At 28.8% G+C, this 22,701-nt stretch overlaps 2 protein-coding genes and 1 long non-coding RNA gene across 3 annotated transcripts; 1 reads left to right on the top strand and 2 right to left on the bottom strand.

Annotated features, from left to right (window-relative positions):
• Positions 1–8,406: 8,406 nt before the first annotated feature.
• LOC147911091 (uncharacterized) lies at positions 8,407–10,100 on the top strand. Its single transcript, XR_015547624.1, has 2 exons — positions 8,407–9,564; positions 9,789–10,100. It is a non-coding gene; the product is annotated as an uncharacterized LOC147911091 (long non-coding RNA).
• A 961-nt stretch (positions 10,101–11,061) lies between these two features.
• LOC105144226 (uncharacterized) lies at positions 11,062–15,133 on the bottom strand. The gene is made up of 3 exons (XM_011052993.2): positions 12,747–15,133; positions 12,539–12,679; positions 11,062–11,502 (listed from the first exon to the last, which is right to left on the bottom strand). The coding sequence occupies exons 1-3, from the start codon at positions 12,792–12,794 to the stop codon at positions 11,062–11,064; spliced, it is 630 nt and encodes a 209-aa protein (XP_011051295.1). The 5' UTR covers positions 12,795–15,133.
• A 2,644-nt stretch (positions 15,134–17,777) lies between these two features.
• Positions 17,778–22,690, bottom strand: LOC105144227 (kinesin-like protein KIF9). Its single transcript, XM_087414116.1, has 5 exons — positions 20,354–22,690; positions 19,959–20,144; positions 19,332–19,546; positions 18,631–18,984; positions 17,778–18,369 (listed from the first exon to the last, which is right to left on the bottom strand). Exons 1-5 carry the CDS (start codon positions 20,495–20,497, stop codon positions 18,246–18,248), a joined length of 1,023 nt encoding a protein of 340 aa, XP_087270242.1. The 5' UTR covers positions 20,498–22,690; the 3' UTR covers positions 17,778–18,245.
• Between the last annotated feature and the right edge of the window lie 11 nt (positions 22,691–22,701).

Here is a 22,701-nt window from a genome sequence, read left to right as displayed (position 1 = left end):
CATCTCAATACCATGATCCTTAAATAAAAAAAAAATTCTAACTTAGATAGTCAAACGCAATCGGCATGCGGACTATAAGAAGAGAGCTAAGATTGAGGCTCTGCGAAATAAAAACGTACCCATCGTCATCAGGATGTAATCATGAGTCTTTATTATCAAAGAGACCCGCCGTCAATTAGGGTCCATAAACGAATTAAATATCAAAATAGACCCTCCTATTCAGGGATCCTCACTATAGATCTAATACAAGAAGATCGAGACAATCCCCAGTCCGTCACAATCCCAGTTTCTCCACATCTTCCTCACCGAGTATTGCAAAATAGTAGAGGATTTTTCGATTCAGTTTAGTCCGCTCTATCTACACAAAAGCGATTGGCAAAAACTTTTTTTACACCCTGTATATATCTAAATAATTGATATTAAGAATCTTTATTTTAGATCGAAATTTATTGCGGTTATAAGGTAATATTTTTCGCAATAAATTTATTAACAGTTTTAACATATTAATATCTTTATAATATGATGCTTGATGGTAGCATTAAATTATTAAATTGCTTGTCAATTTAATTTGCGATTACTAGAGCAGTTTTAATTACGTTTATAATCTGAAAAAATAATTCTGCGCGCAGTTCTAAAAAGACTACAATATGGTATATATGCAAGTATAATGTACAGGGTGCGTCACCAAAATCCGGACAAATTTCAATTCAAATTTTCCGCTATACTGTGCCTCCGCCAGAGATTGTTATTGGCGTCCAAGAAAGCCTGATGCTTCTAGTAAACAGTCATATTCTCAAAATGGCCGCGATGTTGAAACCAAGTGCGGAGTATAATCGAAGAGCCGCGATCATCGAAAACCTTCGCGCCGGGCGCTCAGCAACGAAAATAATTCGGTTCTTTGGATACCCGAGATCCACTGTTTATGACGTTGTGGCAAAATATACGGCTTTAGAACAGTCCAACGAAGGTTCCAGTATGCCAGCGAGGAAGAGTCACTCGAAAGAGGATCCCTGCAGTCGTTGAAAGGGCTCAAACGCTGATTTCGGATGACCCAAGGCAATCGTTGCGAAAATTAGCATCGATTGTTGGTGTAAGCGAGCCAATAATGCGTCGAATTGCCGAGGAGGACCTTCGATACAAATCGTACACATTAAAGAGGCTCTCTGAGGCTGCCACGACAAGGAATTGTTCGATTTGTCCGGATTTTGGTGACGCACCCTGTATATTAGTAATTCAAGATTGAATTATTTAAAGCAATGAAGATCCATAGCTTCGACCATAATAGCCATTTTTCTAGTGTATTGATGGTGTTTTTAAATAATTGCTTAAACTGCGCTATAGCTTCACTATACTAAACACTGTAATAAACTTTTTTTTTATTTTATATATAGAAAAAAATATGTGCTTATTTCGTGAACGACGTAAACAGTTATCAATGTAATGATGATCGTTCACAAAATAAGTGGATGGAAAAAAATCAATCAGTATCGCGTAAAAGAGGCAATAATATACTTGGAGAGATTCGAGACATTCGACTTTCAATTTAACATGGACTTTTTCAAATAGAATTATATTTATGCAACAACATATTATAATGATAACGAAACTGTCACTAATGCTTATTTCTAGATTAATTTTAATCTAGAAATAAGCATTAGTGACAGATTTAACTTACTTTTTATCTTCTTCTAGTTCTAAGAATTAAAAAAGAATAAGAAGTAATAAAAATCGAAATTAAAGTTAATCTACATTGAAAATAAACATAAGAATTATGGAATAAGCCTGCTCTTTTCAGTTTCTTGTATTGGTCAACTTTTTCTTTTTTTCCTTAACATGGAGGAAAAAGAGAAAGGATTGATCGCTGTAAGCAATTGAAAAAAAACAGGTTTCTAAAGTTTATTATTATATTATGTTATTAACTACAGATGACGCATATATCTGATTAAATTTCAAAGAGCACACGAATTCTAAACAGTACATACCGTAAAGCACATATATTGTAAAGTGTTACGTAAAGTGTTACGTAAACATTTTTGCGTTTATCATTGTTTTTATATATATATATATATATATATATATATATATATATGTATATATATATATATCTTACGCATTAAAGTATATCTTATCTTTGCGGCTGAAAACGATTTCTCGTGGAAGCTTCTTACTTATTATCCACATGAATGATGAATAAATATAAATATAATAGCATAGAGTATCATATTCAGCACGAGTATTTAAATAAAATCAATGAGACTAAAGAAACCGCTATTGTGTCAGATTGACGATAAAATGCACATACAAATTAGTAAAAATAATAGCAATCTTACGCGCGTAATCATTCAATAAAAAAAGAATTCAATTATGATTTATTATTTTCCGATCTTTAATCGACCTTGATATGGTATTAACAAGAGAGATTTAATTTTTGATAAACAAAAAATTTAGCATTTCAAAACAATGCGATTTTGAAAAAACTATTATCTGTTTTAAAAGAGTCAAGTTCTAAATTATATAAGCTTTAATACAAATAAAATCAAATTGTTATCCTTTAACAAATATTATTTTTTAAGAAAATTAATAAATGTGCGGAAAATAGAGAATATAATATTTCTAATTAAAAACATTTACTGCAAAAGAAATAAAAATTTCCCTTATTGCCACATGAAGTATGAGCCCAGTCAGAATACAATTTGCACTGATATCAGTTTTCATTACTTGCAGAATAATCTATTGAACATGATAGATGATTGAAAAGAGTGAAATATGGAAACTGAGTCGATAATGCTTCAGTATAATTCAACTTAGTAGCAACATAATCTACAAACCGAAATACTGTTTTATAAAACAGAAATATTTGAAAATGTATTTATCTACAATAAATATGTACAGGAATGCTTTTCGATGGAGACTGCGTACATCTGAATCAACAATCTTACGGAAGTGTGCTAACAGAATCATATACTGATCGCCGCTCGACGATGTATTGTATTAACATTAAGAGAACAAAAATGAACTGATCATCAATACAATATATTTCAAAAAGTACTGACGTAAACTAAAATTTTCTGAATTTTGGAATAGAACAAAGGAATTAGGACGCAATCGACACCGCTCTTGTGGTTATCGCTCTGAGGCGTGTGCTACAAGTCGGAAATACTTGAATAGGTATGGATCAACATCGATATGAGACACTATTAATCAGTCTGAGACAATGCATCCGTCGGTCCTCTTTTTAGGTCAAGGAACTTAATCCTTGTGACCAGAAATAGGACTCGTATGATCTTTGAGACGCAACGACTTGGAAAGGTTCCAAAATAAAATTTAATAATGTCAAACGCCAAATAACGCGCACGTAGCGTGCGTCTATTTTGTATTAGTATATGATAAAGAGTGCTCTGTTTTACGTATGATGTGCATAATGCATCATTTATCCTTGTTTTCAGTGAATAACAAGGATAATGCAAATGATGCATCGCGTCATGCCTGAAACGCAGCTGAAAAAAGTTGCGTAACAGTTATAGCAATAACAAAACACTATCATAAGAGTTAAAGAATAAGTTAGCAGACCTTTAATCTGTTACTCATAATTAAACTAGGATATAAATAGATGATTATATGATTTTACAAAACAAAAATTGTATAGTTAATTTAAGATACAAAATCATAAAATTTTCGGATAAAACTGTTTTCCGAGATCATGAAAGTCGCCACTTTTAAATTATATAATTTTTTTACTATAATTTCTTACTATAATTTTTTACTATAATTTTTTTACTATAATTTCTTTAATTATTTTACATATAAATAGTATTAAAGATATAAAAAATCAATAGTTTTCAAATTATTCTATACTTTATTTTAGTATATATTGATATGAAATATTATATCTCATAAGTGTAATCATAAGCATTAATGTGTGTGTAACGCATAAAAAAACGTAACCTGTTAAAATTAGTAGCGCCTTGTCTTTTATTATGTCGATTGATATAAATGATGATTCTAAATAAAATGTCAAAAAGGAAATAATTCAAGAATCTTAAGATATATGGAAACTATTTATTTTATTTCGTAAATATTTAGATGAATATAACTTCTCTGTGTTTAAATTATTGAAAAATAAAAAATAACTACATCAAATTGTTTGTCTTGAAATTTTCAATATTAGGAAAAAATATAAAAAAAACTTCAAGTTTTTGTTTTTACCCTCGAAAAATCTTATTGAAATAAACAAAGTCGATTTTTATCAAGATTGACATTTTTTATTTTTATAAAAAGATTCTCCAATATTCTTAATACAAATACAAAGAATTTAAGCCATATTTTTTATAGTCAAAATTTCCGTTCCACGTTTTTTAATTTTTTAAAATATTAAATCTATTATTTAATGTTAGTAGATTTTTAATCTATTGAGTTAATCATGTTATTTCATAATAATACTAGAGAATATATTTTTAGTTTCACAATTATTTAGGGAATACACACAGATTTATGAAAATATTATTTGAATAAAATAACATCTTTTAGATTAAGTGAAAAAATTTATTAATAAATTGGATTATTTTTATTTTTAAGTTTTTCTCTTACTCTTATACGTTCTAATCCAAAGAGTTTGAAAATTTGTTTACAATAAACGTATTATTTTTTTTTAATAATACTAAGAATTTTTTAAGTCTCAGGTACAGGCTTGCCATTTCAATCAAGTCGCAAGAAAATATTCCTTTGTTAAAATATATTTTCCTATTAATGAGAACTTTACTACGATATTTGATAAATTTATTGGATTTGACGCCTATTCGGACAGTTCATGTGGAGTAGTCTTATCTGGCGATCAGATGAGCGTTGAAGATTTGCACGAGTAGTTAGTCTAGAGACACAGTAGTGTCTTGGTGCTAAGCCAAGGACGGACATTGCCGTGGCTACTTTATGCGAGCCGGCGAATTGCGGGGGAATGAAATTATCATAATATCTCAATAAAGGCAGAACCTATCACGTTTCTAATTGCACCGAGCAGCGACGTCCCCACGCTGATTATTCAATTGCCACTTGTGGTATTAGGTGTTGGAATTAATTCGTAGCGTTTTACAAGTGATGGGAAGTACTTTCATTAATGTATTTTTTAATGCTCATGTGAAATAAATAACATTCTTTCATTAAAAAACGCTACGAATTAATTCCAACACCTAATATAAACACACTATAATCAGTAGAGACACTTCGTGTCAGCACCTTTGATCTCTGTGATGTTGCTAGTCACATGAGCATCTGTGTTAATATTTAAAAAATCCAGGGCCGAATAGAGAATGTACGCTTAATCGATAGCATACATTCCAGTTGTATAATGTTTTTGTTTTTTCTCTAAGCTAACGAGCGGAGATATTGCGACGCAAAATACGAATCTGAAACTTTTAATGTAAGAAACGTCGTCGTCATCATCGTCGCTACGGAGAAATATCCTAATATAAAAAGAAGAAGAAAAAAATACTAGAGCAGCCCCTGTGTCACTGCACATCTTCCCCTGTATCATCACTGTACTTGCATCCATCCAAAGAAGCTTGGAATTTCCGAGATAATAAATTAATAAGATTACTTCAAGATTCTTTGGGTGGCAACGCAATAACTCTAGATGAAACTCAATGCACATTATCGTCAGTATTTTATTTTTTCTTCTTCTTTTTACGTGCCTCTGGCCTGTTTACACCTCTCTCATATGCTTATGGCATAAGCTGATTAATCTTAGCTTTTTACAATTAGTATATTCCCCGGGTTTGGTTTTTTTTCCGACCCCATTTTTTGAGAAGTCATAGTACCAATTATTAGTATATGTATCACTTTAGCTTTAGAGCTTGTTCGGAGAGCAGAGACTCGCTTATGTTTTTACATTTGATAGTAGTTTGCATTCTTATTCCTTACAGTTTGTCAACACTAGAGGGAACCTACAGTTTAACGCCGAATCCGAACGGCGAACGAAAAAAATCGCGTATATGAGGCGCAGCGCGCAGGTAGGATCAAACCGGATCCACAGATCATCGCATTAATTAATCGCACCGAGCCACTCGGCGTCCCGACGCTGATTATTCAATTGCCACCGTGGTATAAATACAGTATAATCAGTAAGAACACTTCGTGTCGGCACCTTTGATCTCCGTGTTGATAGTTACGTGAGCATCCACTATGTTAACATTTAAAAAAATCCAAGGCCGAATGTAATGCCTTATAAGTAAGACAACCAAAATTATACTGTAAAATTCCGTTTTAAGCGCCTAAAATATGCTTTGTGAAATTGAAAAAAAATGCTCTAAAGAAAGGAACATATTCATTTAAAAATTATTTTTTATCGCATAAATTTTCAAATTATTAATTAAGTTTTTTATTTATAATAACAAAGTAAAATGAATTTGTTTACATTTTTAAAAAATTTAATTAATCTTACGGGGCATTAAAATTAAACAAATACATATTATTTATTATAGTGACTCTAGAGAGAGAGAGAGACAGGGTCTTTGATGTTATGTATTGTATGACACAGAAATATAGAAGATTGAACGTAAAAGCGCGAAATCTTTTTCTCCTTGTGATTTCTCTAACATCACTGCGCACCAATACATCGCGGCGTATAGGAATCATTTATCTAATCAATTCCTTTTTTAAAGACATAAAATATGTTATAGCATATTTCTGATTGAGAAAAATTTGTTTTAGAGAAATCCTATTTATTATTATATCAGAAAAAAACTAATCATAAACTTAAATTAGAAAACGATGTGAAATATACAATAAAAATAGATAAAATATGTAAATATTGTGCACGAAATATGCCAAAATATACTTTTATGTATGAAATATGCAAAAATATGCTCTTATGTGTGAAATATGCTGTAACATATAGAGCTCAAAATGCATAATTTCTTATGAAATTTGTATTTCTTTATTAATCAAACAAAAAAAAACATGCCCTATGCATATTTTGATTGCCCTACTTATAAGTAATAATGTAGTTATATTATTATCGCATTGGTTAATACTGTACGTAACATAACTTTTCTTTATTTTATTCATTATTTTATATTTAAAACAGCTCCTACAAATTGTCTTCTTTTCTGTATACAATACATATAGAGTACATATGATAATTAGACTGCAAAATACTTAACTGAATATTAACCATCGGACAGTTTTAGCAATCGATCATTGTTCGTTAAAGAATTATTAATAAATGAAGTAAAAAGATTGAGATTCCCGTAAATATGCAATTTATGCAAAATATGCATTTTATGCAAAACATTTCGTTAAGTATTTTGCATAAATATCTACAGTCTAGTGATAATACATGTGTGAAACAGAACCAACAGAACTCAGTTATGTACGTTATATTGTACATTTCATTGGATCCGGTTCAAAATAAAAATTGCGCAGTCATATCTGCGTGGATCTACCCGCATTTTTTTGCGAGTGTTCCTATTGATTATGTATACTGTAGTATAAATATAAAGATATGCGCATAACCAATCAAGATTCTTAATTAATGTTCTTAATTATGGCACAACGAATGAAATTTAAAACAGAAATTCGGTATAGTAATAATTCTAAAAGTATTTTCGGTTAAATAATATGTAAATATATTACATGACATTTAATAACAGGTTTTAAAACCCGTTTTCACTATATATATATATATATATATATATATATATATATTAAAGATTAAAGGTTAAAGATTAAAGATTTATCGAGAATTTATCGTGAATGAATTTTATTGATAAATTTCTTGATAAATTTTTAATTTTTAGAAAATCATTATAAAAACGGGCTTATCTCTGCTCGGAAAAAATACCTAAAAGTTTATAACAATAATTTATATCATGATTACCACAAGCATATGGAGTCTACAGTTTTAGCACCGGTTCCGAATGGCAAATTTTTCTGTGCAAGGATATTCTCGAAAGGTTACTGTTTTTTTCCAAAAGGAGACATGAGCAAATATTTTGATTCCTATCAAGATCGAACCTGGGATTTCTGTCTGCCATGCCACGCTCGTGCTCTAGTTTGAAATTATTTGATGTATATTAAGTGTAGGATAACTGATTTTTTATTTTTTAATAAATAAGTTTGCATTTACTAAAAATGTAAAAAATGACCCTAAATTGAGCGAAGTTATGCCTGACGATGCACTTTTAAAAACGATACACGAAATAAATAGATATATTTTAAACATATATTCACTTATTTCGTGTATCGATAAAAATAGATGTTGGCAAAGATACTCTCGATGGGTTGCCACTTCCATCCGAGAAGAGAACGAATGTATGAAAATATTTTGATTTTATCGGGAATCGAATCTCTAGCATAGCAGATCTCGCTGTCTACTCTGCCACACGCGCTCTCCAGAATTAGAGATAAGTGTATATTATAAATGTTTTATATTAGGTGTTGGAATTAATTCGTAGCGTTTTACAAGTGATGGGAAGTACTTTCATTAATGTATTTTTTAATGCTCATGTGAAATAAATAACATTCTTTCATTAAAAAACGCTACGAATTAATTTCAACACCTAATAATATATGTTTTTGGGTTATTATGGAAAATTTTTTAATTGGATTTTTTACACAATCACACACGATAAAGTCTTTTAATCTTTACAGTACCAGGCATAAAGCGATGCCTCATTGGTACGAGTCTAGATATCTCGAATTCGTCCATTTTTTAACCTATTCAAAATAATTAAAAAAATTTTTTTAAATTCATGAACATACTTTCAACTTTCTAGAATAAATGTTTAAACTTCTTTTGGAAAATAATAAAATGTATTATACATATTTAATTTGTCGAATTTGTGAGAAATTTGCAGGAACAGAAGTCTGACACGAAATACCTAGAATAGTACCGCAAGAAAGAGCAAATATTTAAATAATATCTTAAGATCTTTTAACTTACATAATAAATTCATATTTTTAGAGAATGAAACAGTTAACTCAAACAACTGATTTTCAAGAAATGGAATCCAAAATGCAAAAGAAAGATTGCATTAAAAAAATAATTCAGATTCTAGAAGAGCGTATTAGGTTATTGCAAACTCGGATCATCACTACCACTAATCACAATATTATAGTATCATTCAAGATTAAAGAAAAGAGACAGATTGGTGCGACACTGATAGATTTAATAAACTGAATACATTTTTATTTCAAACATGCTCACATATATCACTAATCAAAGAAATGTGACTTATTAGACACAAATCTGATACTATAGATTCATGTGCGTTAATTTTTTATACTATGCAAATTGAATATTTTGATAAACTGTTATCAAATAAAAGATATGTGTATTATTCTTACAGTCCAATATTATTCTTACATTCCAAATAGCCTTTGCTGATTTTGAGCTGGAACTTATGAATAGTGAAGTAAATCGTTACGAAGACATCAGTAGCGATGAGAATCCATTTGTTACATATCGTGACAAATCGCATAAAATTTATCGATCATGTATTGTCAAATCATTTATAAACTATAGCAACGATAGCATTACATTTAATAAAATTGATCTACTCAAATTATAAGGTAAGTAGTACAGAAAAATTAATTTGATTTTGTTTTATAATTATTTTAATCATTTTTTTATTTATAACTAGCAATAACTCATTTGATACACCAAAGTATATTCTATGGGATAGAATGGGGATAAATGGGGGATAGAATCTGTAATTTGACGGAAAAATATCTAGAACTTAAGAAATTTACAATCTTGGAAAAGCAGCTTTTGAAGATCATTATCTGAATTCTAGGAAAAACGTTCACAGTTTGAAAAGCAATTGGAAAATATCACATCTGATGAAGGACGCTTTCGAACATATAGCATCTAAATTTTGTTAAAAGTTAACTGCAGCTGAATTACGTTACTTTAGAAGAAGATCAATTAAATATGCAAGCAGCAAAGCAACAGAGAATACCAGATTTAGACAAAAAAAATTGCACAATTGTCTGCACAAAAGAGGTACAAAACGTTCCAGATATACATAAACTATTCTTACAACTGAAAAAGATGGATACAAACATGTGACATCTGAACTACAGAAAAAAAAAAAAAATTTAATAAAGCCAGACAACGTAAGAGGTCATGAGAATTTCAAAACGAACAATTTGATGTTATTTTTTAATTGTGTTACAATTTAAAATGTGTTTGACTCTTACTTTGCCCTTTATTTATTGTTATTTATTTTTTGTTTTTCAATAATTTAAACAAAAGTTATATTCAACTAAACGTTACGAAGTAAATTTAAAATATTAAAAAATTCATATCTAGGAAAGATCTCATGAAGATAAAAATTTAAAAACATAACTGAATACGTTATTTTAATCTGAGGAATATAGTAAAAAATCAGTAAACAAATCGATAGGAATTGGTGACAAAGACCATCTGATTTGGAAATGCGTATAGTATATTATGTACCATGTTACACATATACACACACACATACACACACACATACACACACACATACACACATATATATATATATATATCTACTATGTATATACATATATATTATGTATATATATATATGCACATACATATATACATATTAAAATGTGTAACAAGACATAAATATATTCTTAAATAATTTATAATTATTGTACAAATAATTAATTAATTAAAAAAATTTTTTTTTATTTTTTTAAATATAAATTATTACGTAACAGAATAGACCAATTCTATAATTTTAGCTTTGCCATTTTTTCGTTATATGTTTTATATCCACATTTTTCTTTTTGAATGTAGATAAAAAGTGTATATGTTAAAGATATAAATACGACGAAAAATTATGTTACATTTCTAATCCATATTTGATATTCGATGATATGCTGGTTATATAAAAAATACTCTTTTTTTTTAGAACTAAGAATGAGTTGTACAAAGCAATTTAAGCAAAAATATTATAAAATCATCGTTTCATCAAAAATAGGTAATACGAATATACAACGCATATGGAAAAATTAAATTACATTAGTTTGAATTGTATGTTCTTAAGAAATCGGTTTTAACTTTATTTAATTTAATTATAAGATGTGATGGAGGTAACCAATTAATTGTTTTAAGAAATGATATTTGCAGCAAAACATCTCCTGATGATCAAAGTTACTGAACTTCAGAATTTTCCTATTACTGCACAAAAATTGTGTCGCTCTCTCGCAATACTTCTTTATCATGGAATGCAGTGTTAAATACCTCTTAAGAATTGCATAATAAATCTTGTCAATTGATAAGTAAATCATCTTCAACAATTTAGTGCGTGTTTTCTTCTCGTTTTGCCAATCATAAAAGTCAATTAGTTCGTACTCGTTTACTTCGTACTCGTTGTCATCATCCATCTCGAGCTCATTGTTTTCTTGAATTACGTTGTCAATACAAATGATAAAATCTTCTCGAATACCATTCTCTATTATTCCACTAAGAAGTAGATCGCGCAAACGTAACATCCTTTTATATTGAAATTGCACCTACATGTGAAATAAAACAACGTGCTAATTGCTAAGAATTTAATATTCAAGAAATGAAATGTAGCATGTACTGCAAAAAATATTGTAACTATAAATATAGGATATATAATCATATTACATGATGTAATTATGTACAAATTGAAAGAGAATCCTCAAACTATTCTTTATAAGTTTTTTTTTTAATTATAATTTCTCAAAAATTTATTAGAAGAGTACAATAAGAATTACTTCAAAAATTATGTACCAGATTTAGAACTGGTCTTTATTATTATTTCATTAGAACATAAGAAATCTCATAATGTTGCGCCTTTTATTTTATCCCGTTTTTTACATACTTATTGTTAGAAAAAGAATTAGATCCCCGCCACGTTCATCTATCGACGATTATGTTACTGCTCGCGAGCAAAAATTAATTTTTCTTCAGTATTGTTCATGTCATAATGGTGTGCAATATTGGCAATGCATTTTTATTAATTTTATTGGCGTGCATTGTGAATGTACTGAGTCAATTTTGCTATTTTTTTATCTTTATAGCTGATATTAATAAAGTCAATATTAGTTATTTTAGTTAAAGTTAAAAAAAGAGCAAAATTGATTCAATAAATCCACAATGCACGCCAAATATACAACGAATGTTTAACATGTTCGCTACCATGTGTCACATATGTGACACGCCCGCGTCTGTTTATTTCGAGAGCTCGACGTCACATACATATGACATCGTAATTTACCGTTTTATGATCATGTAAAGAAATATGACATATTGTGTAAAAGTATTGCGAGAAAAGTTTGGACTATGAGGTCGGTTTTTTTATAGTAGCGAATGTTAACAAATGTCGTCAATAAATCAACTAAGGGAAACGCAACTGTGGATCGACGCATAGAAATATACAATACGTCTTTATCAGATTTAAAAACAATCCTCATATTACAAAATTTGTAATTTTAGAGAATAATATATTCTTGTAATTTTTTTCTTTTTCTAGTTGCAATACTTTTCACAGAGGCTACAGACGATTGAATTCCAATGTCTTACCTTTCCGAAAACGTTTAAAGTTTTTCGTAAAATCATATTCTTTGTGCTATTTGGCGTGATCCAACTGATCATATTATTTATCATACCTAGATATCTTATACCCTCACATATAAAACAGTCGAAATCTATTTTATCGGATAACTAACCCAAAACGCATAAGTATTAAACAAATATGCCACTATTATTTGCTATTTACAATGATACTCACTTGAAGATTTATATTCTTCTCGCTTTTGTAATCCTGAGATTGTTCCATCTCTAAGAGTGTTAATATGCTTTAAAAAAAATGTGCATATCGTAAATCTCATAAATTACTTTTAACAATAATTATTAAATTTCAATACAATAATTTATAATTTAAATAGAATATATCGAAGTAAATCTAAGTAATCTCTCTCTCTCTCTCTCTCTCTCTCTCTTTCTCTCGAAGATATTTATATTATACAAAATTAATGAAGAATTTACAATATTTTGAATTAATTTTATAATAATTTGTAAAATATAAAAGTAAATAGATATTTCATATATCCTATATAATTTTTTTCAATCACATACTGATATTCTACATCATATTTATTTACAGAATTTTATTGTAAATTCTGTTGTAAATTCATCTAAATTTACGTGATTTATTTACAGACAGAATAAGTTTTAATATTGAATATTATAGTAATACAAACCTTTTTAGATTGGCATAAGTTTCACGCGCTCGTTCAACCTCAATCGCTGTGTTTAACCGCGAGCATAAAATATAGATCATGATTATGCGCCAGTTTTAAGAACTAAAGAAACGCGAAATAATCACCATTTGTACGTGTACAAGTGTAAACAAAAATAACTGAAAAACTTTTTAAACAGCCCAGTATTAAAACGTAATAACGTGATAATATTGAAATCGTCTTGTGTATCATGCGACTCGAAAAGCATAACATGATAAACTTTATCATTTCATTTTCATATTTACTCATTCGAAAGGTTATAATTGTGAAGGACATTTGGCAAAAAAGATTCTTTTCTCTTTTTCAAATTTTTGCCTGTGTTTATACGAAATGTATGATTTCGCTGAGATTCAACTGTCTAGTAGATAAATATGATTTGACAATAAATTTGTTTTACGAATAAGATTGCTAGAAGTGATTTAGAAGAGACCATGACGCGAGTCGAATAATGAATAATAAAAATTGAATGGAAAATTAATTAACATATATTTTCATACTTGTACAACACATATATTGCAAAAAACAGTTATAATAAATAATAAATATTATAAATATTAATTAATGTTAATATATTTCATAAATCTTTTGTCTTCTTGTAAATTGTAAATTTCCACTTTCTTAAATCTTGTTAATTTTCACTTTTTTTTCTTGAATTTTAGATTCACATATTTCGCGATATATTTCTGCTCCTAAATAGTTACAGGCATGAAATATGTGAAAGCAAAATACATATTACATTCATACTCAGCAATTTAAAATATTTAGATATTCGCAATTGTACACGGAAAAAATGTTTAGTTGAATTAACTAGAATTCTAATAAAAAATGAACGATCCAGAATTTTTGTTAAATCTAGATTTCTAATTAAATCTATTAAATGTTGGTTATTTCAACTAGAATTTTAATAGATTTGCAACATACAGACTTTTGATCCGCATAACTAGCGAATCGATATTTGCCAACAAGAATTCGAAACAACACCGTTTATCGATACAAGCACACACTACTCTATCAAATTCACGTGCATTATCAAACTCGTTAGTTCCATAAAACATATCTTTATAGTATCTTCTATAGTAACTATAGATACTATAAAATATATTTGATTTATCATCCTCGCTTGTAAAATTCGAACTCCAGCAATTTTTGTTAGTCAATATCTCGTCTTGCATCTGCCTCTTCAACTATATGCGATATTATGTTATTACATGTAACTATTAAATTGTAATTATTAAATGAAATGATATTTGGACGACACAAAACTCTTTTTGACAAGAAATAATAAAAAATTGTAGCTTTACGAAAGATTAATTTATATGATAATGTTTATTCATTCCTGCAAAATATGGATTAGAATCTACTACTCATAAACATGCAATAAACTTTTAAACATGCAATTTTTAATATACTGTTGGAGCGTGAAAATATAAAAAATGTAATTACACAATATTGTATAATTTTTATATTAAAGAAGAGTTCCAAATTAAAAATTCTCTAAATTAAAAACTTATCAATTCAGATAAATATCCATAGTTCTTAACATGATTGTAAATATTGCTGACATCTTTTGATTATGCTGGTGCAAATTATTCGTTATATATAATAGATATTTAGATAAATCTGGCCTTCGTTTAGAAAATGTCCAACATCTTTTATTTGATATGGTAATTAATTACGATAACATAAAAAAGATTCTCGTAAATGTTTGCGTAATTCTTTGATTTATTATTTTATTACCTCATGTTACTTTTTATAATAATATACTCACGCAATACTTTATATTCTTTAGAATTTTATTAGTTTGATTCATTTCCATTTGTATAAGCTTCGAAATCCTTAAATAAAATATATACATTATGTTATAAGATATCTAAAAAAAAATCGCGATTTAATTGTACACTGTAAAAAATAAAATGTTAATTTTAACTTAAATACGTCTAATGGACTTTCTGAGACACACAAAAATATTAATTATAACATTTTTGCATGTCTCAAAAAATCCATTATACATCTTTAAATTAATATTTTATTTTTTACGTGTATAAAGTATATTGAAAAAGGAGCCAGTGAACACAAATTACATAATAAATGTACCTGTCAGTTTTAATTTCTCATTCAACAATGTAACTGTAATATAACACGCATGTTATATTGTTGAGTAGGAAATTACAATTCATACGTTACATGTAACATTGTGTTTACTGGGAAATTGTATATTTCTCTTTTAAAAATACTTTGACAAAATTAAACGAATTCTTTATTCTAAAACCTTATAAATTATCACTTCATAACGTTTCTTCAGCTTTTATACTTTATTTTAATTAAGGGGGGAAACCACAGTAGAGTACGAAAAAGTAAGTATATTTTCGGGAATTTTTTTTGGCTCAATGAAATGATCAATCAAAAATTTGTAAAATAAGCATTATAATATTATGAATGAAGTACAAATAAGAATTTTTTCATACATTTTTGGTACAAAATGGCGGCTGTGCCGCACTTGTCCGATGGCGCCTATTTTTGAAGGAGGGACCATGGGCGGACATCTAGAGTCCTTAATTTTTGACCTGGAACAAAAAATGACAGTTTTTTAGGTTCTATATATCAATAGCTATGGAAGTACGTAGGATTTTTTTGATATATTAATTTTTCGCAAAATGGTGCACGTTTTAAGGAAAACTTGCAAATTTAACAAAAAAAAACGCCATAAAATTGTTGATAAAAAAAACCATGTAATATAAAAAAAAACCCTACGTACTTTCATAGAGAAAGGTATTCTGAATATACTGTCAAAATTTGAAACCGATCGGTAAAGATTTATTCGAGTTATGTGTTCGCCCAGTTTAAAAAAAGTGGTTTCGAGAAAAACGCGTTTAAAGTTTTAAGTACTGTAAAATCATATAATATTTTTATATACTTCTAATCTGGCGATGCCTGCGCCATACAATTGGCCTTCTTCATCTATCTCCTGCTCTTGTTTGGTCTTTCGAATTGTTTTCAGATCGATGCGGGCCTGTTTTGCGCCCTCACTCAAAGATCGTTCCGCTTTCTGTATGCGTTTCTCATCCAAGTCCATGCATAGTTCGTGACTTTTTGGGCCATTTTCATGCCCATGACCTGGATTATATGTAAAATTGATATTAATCCGTCATTAAAAACACACGAAGCGATGTTCGTAGCAATGTCGATAATTATTTTGCCGGAATTCATAGTTTTCGGAGCCATCGCCCACACTGTCGAGTTGAAGCTCTCATTGCTGTTATTATTACATATGGTGATACCTATAGGCGTTCTTAAGTACTATAGACTTTTCGGAGGAAACTTCCTTCTCCATCGACTGCCATTATACCTGCTCCCGTACTCATAAATTACAGCGCGCGCCGGAATCACAAAAGGCGTTCGGAGCATACCTGAGAGGCGTTGCCGCAGAATGGAAAATTTGGGTATTCCGAAATTTTTGCGGCACTCCATCTTTTGGTATGTTATTCTTAAGACCCTAAAGCACCTTATAAGCGAAAAAAAATTTTTTCGATTTTTTCAAACTTTTACTGTGGTTTTCCCCCCTTAAAAAAGAAGATAAATAAATCAAAGTAAAAAAGTTATTTTTTTACTCATATTATTATGCATATATGTCTGGATAAATATTTTAAATAATGTATGTTAATTAAATTGTTTGTCAATTTTTGTTTATAAAAATAATATACTTTAATTTATGTGGGCCACTTAATTTTGATCCTATAAATATTTTTTTTATATTATACAACCGATTAGAATTGAATTAAAAATCTAGAATATATTGTGTAACCATAGAATTGATTTGATCAAACAATAAAGAATAAATTTTTGCAAACAATTAAATTTGGTCTGATTGTAGAAAAAAATCTTTCTTATAGCACATATAACACTGATAACACATGACTATTTCTAGAATCCAAATAAATACAAAATGTAATCCCAGATGTAATGGCGGGACACGACACGTGTGGATGTGTATACACAGCTATCAAATAAGAATTTGAGATGATCATAGCAATAACAATAACGGATTGATCACTTCAAAAATCGAGTAGCGTCTGAAATGTTTAGGTTATGTTTACCCGAAAATGATAATCGAATCTAGTGAAAATTTTTCTTATAATTTTTATACAAATTAAAACATTTTTTAGAAAAATTTAGAAATATTCGAAAAGTTTACATCTTCTCTCCAAATTTTTCATACATATGAATTCTGAAATATTCTGAGATTTCTCATCTCATAATTTTTAAATAAAATATATATATTTAAAAATTTTTAGATTTTATGACATTTTATCAGAAATTATATTTACAAAAAATCTTAGAAATCTTACGAGATTTTATAATTAACATATATGAAAAATTCTGAGAAAAGATATAGATTTTCTGAGAAATGTTCCAATTCGTATAAAAAAATGTGAGAAAGTTATAAAATTATATAGAAATTCTGAAAAATTATATGAAAAATTCTCTCAGGGGAGCAACATTCGCAATTATAACGGCAACGCTTTCTTTTAAAATATTAATGAAATTTATGTTTTACCAACCATAGACTAATTTTCCAAAATCTATCTTCTATGAAACTATTAGTTTCATTTAAAAATTTGCGACATCAATCACATTTGTTTCCATAATTAGTGCGTGTAATGCCAGATAAAATATTTATTTAAAATCTTTACTTTTTCTACATATGCGTATCGATTTTCTTCCGACATTGATATTTTTACGTTGTAAATGTGTAATTTTTAAATCATCAATTTTTTTGTAAATATGTGATTTTTAAATCATCATTTAGTTTGCTGCAATATTTTCTTATAATTTCCTATATAATAACAAAATTAGTTATGCAATATGAACAAATAAATGAATAATTTTATTTGACCGTCAATCTCATCTATATTAACATATAGTACTGTAAGAGTAAAGAGAATATTAATAAATATACCATACGAAAATTGTATATTATATCTATAAAATTAACATGCATCATGACAAATTAATGACGATGAGGACGAAATAACATCTGGTTGCAATAACATAGTTATTACATTGTTGTACGCTTTTTTTAAGTTTTCCGCTTCAACTTCTTTCACGAGCAACCTAGAATAATTAGAAAAAAATTTAAATTTCTGTCGTAAAATTTTAACCGCGTTTATAATTATTAAACTAATTTCTTTTTACCATTGTCAAATACGAAAAACATACAATGGAAAAAATTATATTAAATATTACAAATATGTGAAAAAATACATGTCTTACAATTCCTCGCAGTTAATTTTTAATTAAATTACATAAATAATTAAGATACATAAATTTAAATTAGAACTCTGATCAAGTATGCATAATATCAAGGGAACGAACTTGTCGTATAATTGTTTGACGACGTTTACTAATACTCGCGCATGGGTAACATTAAAAAGTGTTAATTCCGAAATGAAACCCTGCAAAAAATTTATAACGTCTCGGCAGATCTGCTCGAGTCTAGATTTTGAGATGTTCGCTAGTGCCTCTTGATGTAAAAACATATCATTCAACTCTAATTCCTTCTTCAATGTGTTTACTTGCTCCCGTAATTGCTGCACGATCAATTCTGTCTGTGGCTGGATGTGACGTATCGTCTTGATCGGTTTCAATTTTGCGATTTTAGCAGTCATTCGCATGGTCGACAAAGTAATTTCGAGATCTTCTCTCGTGATGCGCACGTGAGATATAAAGCTGATAAATAAGAGAAATGTCAAGATTTTAATTAATCAACTAAAACGTATGAATAAATATGTATGAATTTTAAGCCAAGTTAGAAATTTAATAGAAAATATAGAAGTTTGATTAAAGTACATAGAGAATTAAAAAATAGCGTATTTATTTTATTAAATATTATAGAATCGTGTTTTTATTCAGTGCTTAATTTGTCTTTATATATACCCATATTTATCTATATTTATCTAAATATTTATATGGAAAAAAAGATATGGAAAAAAGATGAATTTATTGTAATTTTTTTTTATTAACATAAGAAAATTTGCGCTACTTCTGTTTCAAATTTGTATTCATTATATAATTACCGAATGATTGATGTGACAGTAAAAGCATCTCTTAGTAGCTTCAGCAAATTACTTGAGCGAATAACGCTATATGTACTCATACTTGGTTTTCTAAGATGTAGGAAATATTGTTCCAACTGTATTTTCATTAAATTCGCCATACCTAAGTCGACTGCTGTTTTCCAGCAACTCGATTTTCCTACCGTACCAGTTCCAGCCATCTCTACGATATGTATCTAATATTGATCCGTAAAAACAAACTCATAATTTTTCTTTCAAGATATCTCTCAATCAAGGTAATTTCTTTAAAATTTAGTTACATATATCACGAATATTTATTATTTAAAATATTTAATTATTTAAAATATTTAAACGTAATATATTTAAAATATTTAATTATATTTAAAATATTTAATTATTTAAAATATTTAAACGTGATATATTTAATTTGTATATTTCAAATAATGGTTCTATATTTAAATGTTATATCCATACCCAATATTTAAATATTATAACATTTCAGATATTTTAACATTTTAATAAAACAATACAAAAGTTGTTTCTAGTAATCTACAAATTATCATGCAAAAATATTTGAACATAGAAAGTTTCAAAATTTATTTTAAAAAATGTCAAATTCGCAATTACTTTTGCTGTCGCTACGATAGCTTGTGATTTTATCAAGCTCCTATTTGAAACATAAATAGTAATCACAGCAGCACCTAAATGTGATACCGGATACGTTGTGCTTCTCACAATTGATCTCCTGCCTTCTCCTTCACGTACTTGTTTCAAAGTCTCTTCTTCATTCTCTACATCTATTATAATTACATTCTGAAATCGTAATTGTGCTGATTTCGACACGTATGCAGAACAAAAGTTAAGACACTTTAAATAAATATAAAAATTCTGAGAAATCGCAAAAGTAAGTATTTTCTTGATACGTTATTTTTCATAAGCAACGTAGAAGCTCTCCGAAAATTGAACACAAGGATACAAATACATTCCTGCGAAAAAACAAATTAGAATTTTTATCACAATACCTTAAAGACACCGCGTTCGTTGACGTTAAAAATCCTTCGTTTTTGCGTCAGAAGATCTACTACGTTTTTACCTCTCAACTCGATGAAACTTAAACGATAACGTATGTTACTGATTTTTCTTCGGTTCGCCTTTTCCATAAACATGTCAGATAAAAGTCGCGGGACTATTCCTCTATGCTAAATTAATGAATAAAACGATCAAAATAATTGATCGAACGATAATCCAAGTAAAATTATGCAAGATACAAAAGCGTACTTCCCAATTATTTCTGAGACCGCCAATCGTGAAACTTTTTCCGGATCCTGTTTGTCCATAGCCGATCAGTATGCAATTTATACCGTTTAAAGATCTTAAATTATTCCTTTGTTGTATATATCATACGTGTTTACTTTTATAGACTTTGAATGATATTCCATATCTTATCAGCGATAAGTAATATTAATTATTGATTATTATCCAGTAATGTGCATATTTTCTAATAAAATACATAAAATTATCCTCAATAATCTAATTTTCATTACAATCAAAAAATATTTTTTATATTCTCCATTTTATTAAAAAAATACTATCAATTTAACATAATGCAATTAATTAATTATATCGTTGACACATTATGGAATATCATTACAGCAATTAAAATATTAATCAATACTTTTCTACGAGATCTTTCGCAGTAGCGCAATACACCTTATCCTGGGACATCTCATGAAATATCCCATCAATATGGAAGGCCCAATAAATAGGATGTTTTGACTGTTTGTCTCGTTGCATATCTTGCAAGCATCTCAGGTATATTGTCTAAATGACAACATTATAATAATTTAATTAATTATAATGCATTAATTGACAAAATGTACCGAAATGAACTACAAGACATCTCAATAAACAATAATAATAGCAAGAAGATAGCAAATTTCGTGAGAATATATCCCACGCTGGCGAGATATAATCTTTCCTCAGCTATTGGAATAGTCTTGGTTTAACGATAGAGATTTACATTAATCTTACCTTACCATCCGTACTGATCTTTGCGCAAGAATCACACGGTTTTTCAAGTGGTAAAATTCGCACGAAAACCTTCACATTACTGTTATACACCTCATCAATCGACTCGTCATCCATAGAAAAGTTCGTTTGATGCATTCTCTTATTTTCAACATTCTCTCAATATCGTGGATAATTACAAGATGGTAAGGTTAATCCCTTCTGTGTACTCTAATTATAGCACTGAAATTGTCTGAATCAGAATTCAATTTCTGTCATTTCAAAGTATATCGCATACAAAAAATAAAAATAAAATGGCTTCACGTGAGCCATTATATGTGAAATTATATGCGAAATATTTACAGAAATACGACATCTCGTAGAATTAAATACATCGTCGTGGGTATAAATTTACAAAACCCTTTATTTCATAGCGTTTGTATATATAAATTATTCATAATTAAAAATTTAATTTTAGCAAAAGGCAACGGCACCTCTGAAAGGATATCGAAAAAAGAATTGAGTGCCCGACTACGGTGGAAGTATACTTCCATCATGTGCCCAATGACACTACAAAGTCACCAACGTCACTATTACATACACAATACGATTATTATTATTATGCGTATGACATACATACAAGTATTACAAAATAATATGAAAAGTACGTCGAACATCATCACTGCAAATTAAATTACTCTTAACTAAGAATACAGAAAGAAAATCTGTTAATCCACGCAAAATCGGAGGGAAGAGGGGGGGGGGATTTGCTGCTGATTTCGAGTAACAAAAAATACGTAATTTCTAGTGCATTTAATTTTATCTGAACGTATGAATATGGCTTATCTAAATCACTAAAAAGTGTGACTTTTTAATCTGTCACATTAAATTGATATTTTTTTCTGAACTCAAAACTCAAAAGATTATGTCGCAATGTCGCTTGTGCATATTTCTGACAAACTACTTGAGTAATTCCTAAATCACTCGAACTTTCTTATAAAGTACAAAATCATAAGCGCGAGAGCGTTCATAAATTCTTGTTGCTGGAAAAAAGTTACGCGTGTATCACGCACGTACCTTGCGTTTTACACGCAAACGTTTTATATACGAACTCGAGCCTTCTCGAAGCACACGCAAGATAAAAAATATCGTTTCTGTAACATATGCTCACAGATACGATCGGTAATCACGAAGCATTAAATATTTATTTACAAAAATAAAATTCATCAGTTCCAAATCGATTCAATAAATAGTGATTTAATTCTTCGAGAATATGAAAAGACGTGCAAAATTTTTTTTTCTTAATTTTGTTAAAATCTATTCTTGCAAGAATCTTATAGGAATCTTACAAGATTCTTGCAAG

This window comes from Acromyrmex echinatior, chromosome 1 (assembly GCF_024713525.1).
Source record: "Acromyrmex echinatior isolate Ae372 chromosome 1, ASM2471352v2, whole genome shotgun sequence".
NCBI lineage: Eukaryota > Metazoa > Arthropoda > Insecta > Hymenoptera > Formicidae > Acromyrmex > Acromyrmex echinatior.
The sequence above is the reverse complement of the archived record's forward strand: the minus strand, read 5'-3'. Positions and strand labels throughout refer to the sequence as shown.

Coding starts and splice junctions, on each gene's coding strand:
- LOC105144226 (XM_011052993.2), bottom strand. CDS start 12,794: ATGGAACAATCTCAGGATTACAAAAGCGAGAAGAATATAAATCTTCAA. Junction 12,680..12,746: donor AGAAGAATATAAATCTTCAA/GTGAGTATCATT, acceptor GTTTTGGGTTAG/TTATCCGATAAAATAGATTT. Junction 11,503..12,538: donor CTTTAAACGTTTTCGGAAAG/GTAAGACATTGG, acceptor TTTCACATGTAG/GTGCAATTTCAATATAAAAG.
- LOC105144227 (XM_087414116.1), bottom strand. CDS start 20,497: ATGTTTATGGAAAAGGCGAACCGAAGAAAAATCAGTAACATACGTTAT. Junction 20,145..20,353: donor ACGAACGCGGTGTCTTTAAG/GTATTGTGATAA, acceptor TTACGATTTCAG/AATGTAATTATAATAGATGT. Junction 19,547..19,958: donor CTATCGTAGCGACAGCAAAA/GTAATTGCGAAT, acceptor GATCAATATTAG/ATACATATCGTAGAGATGGC.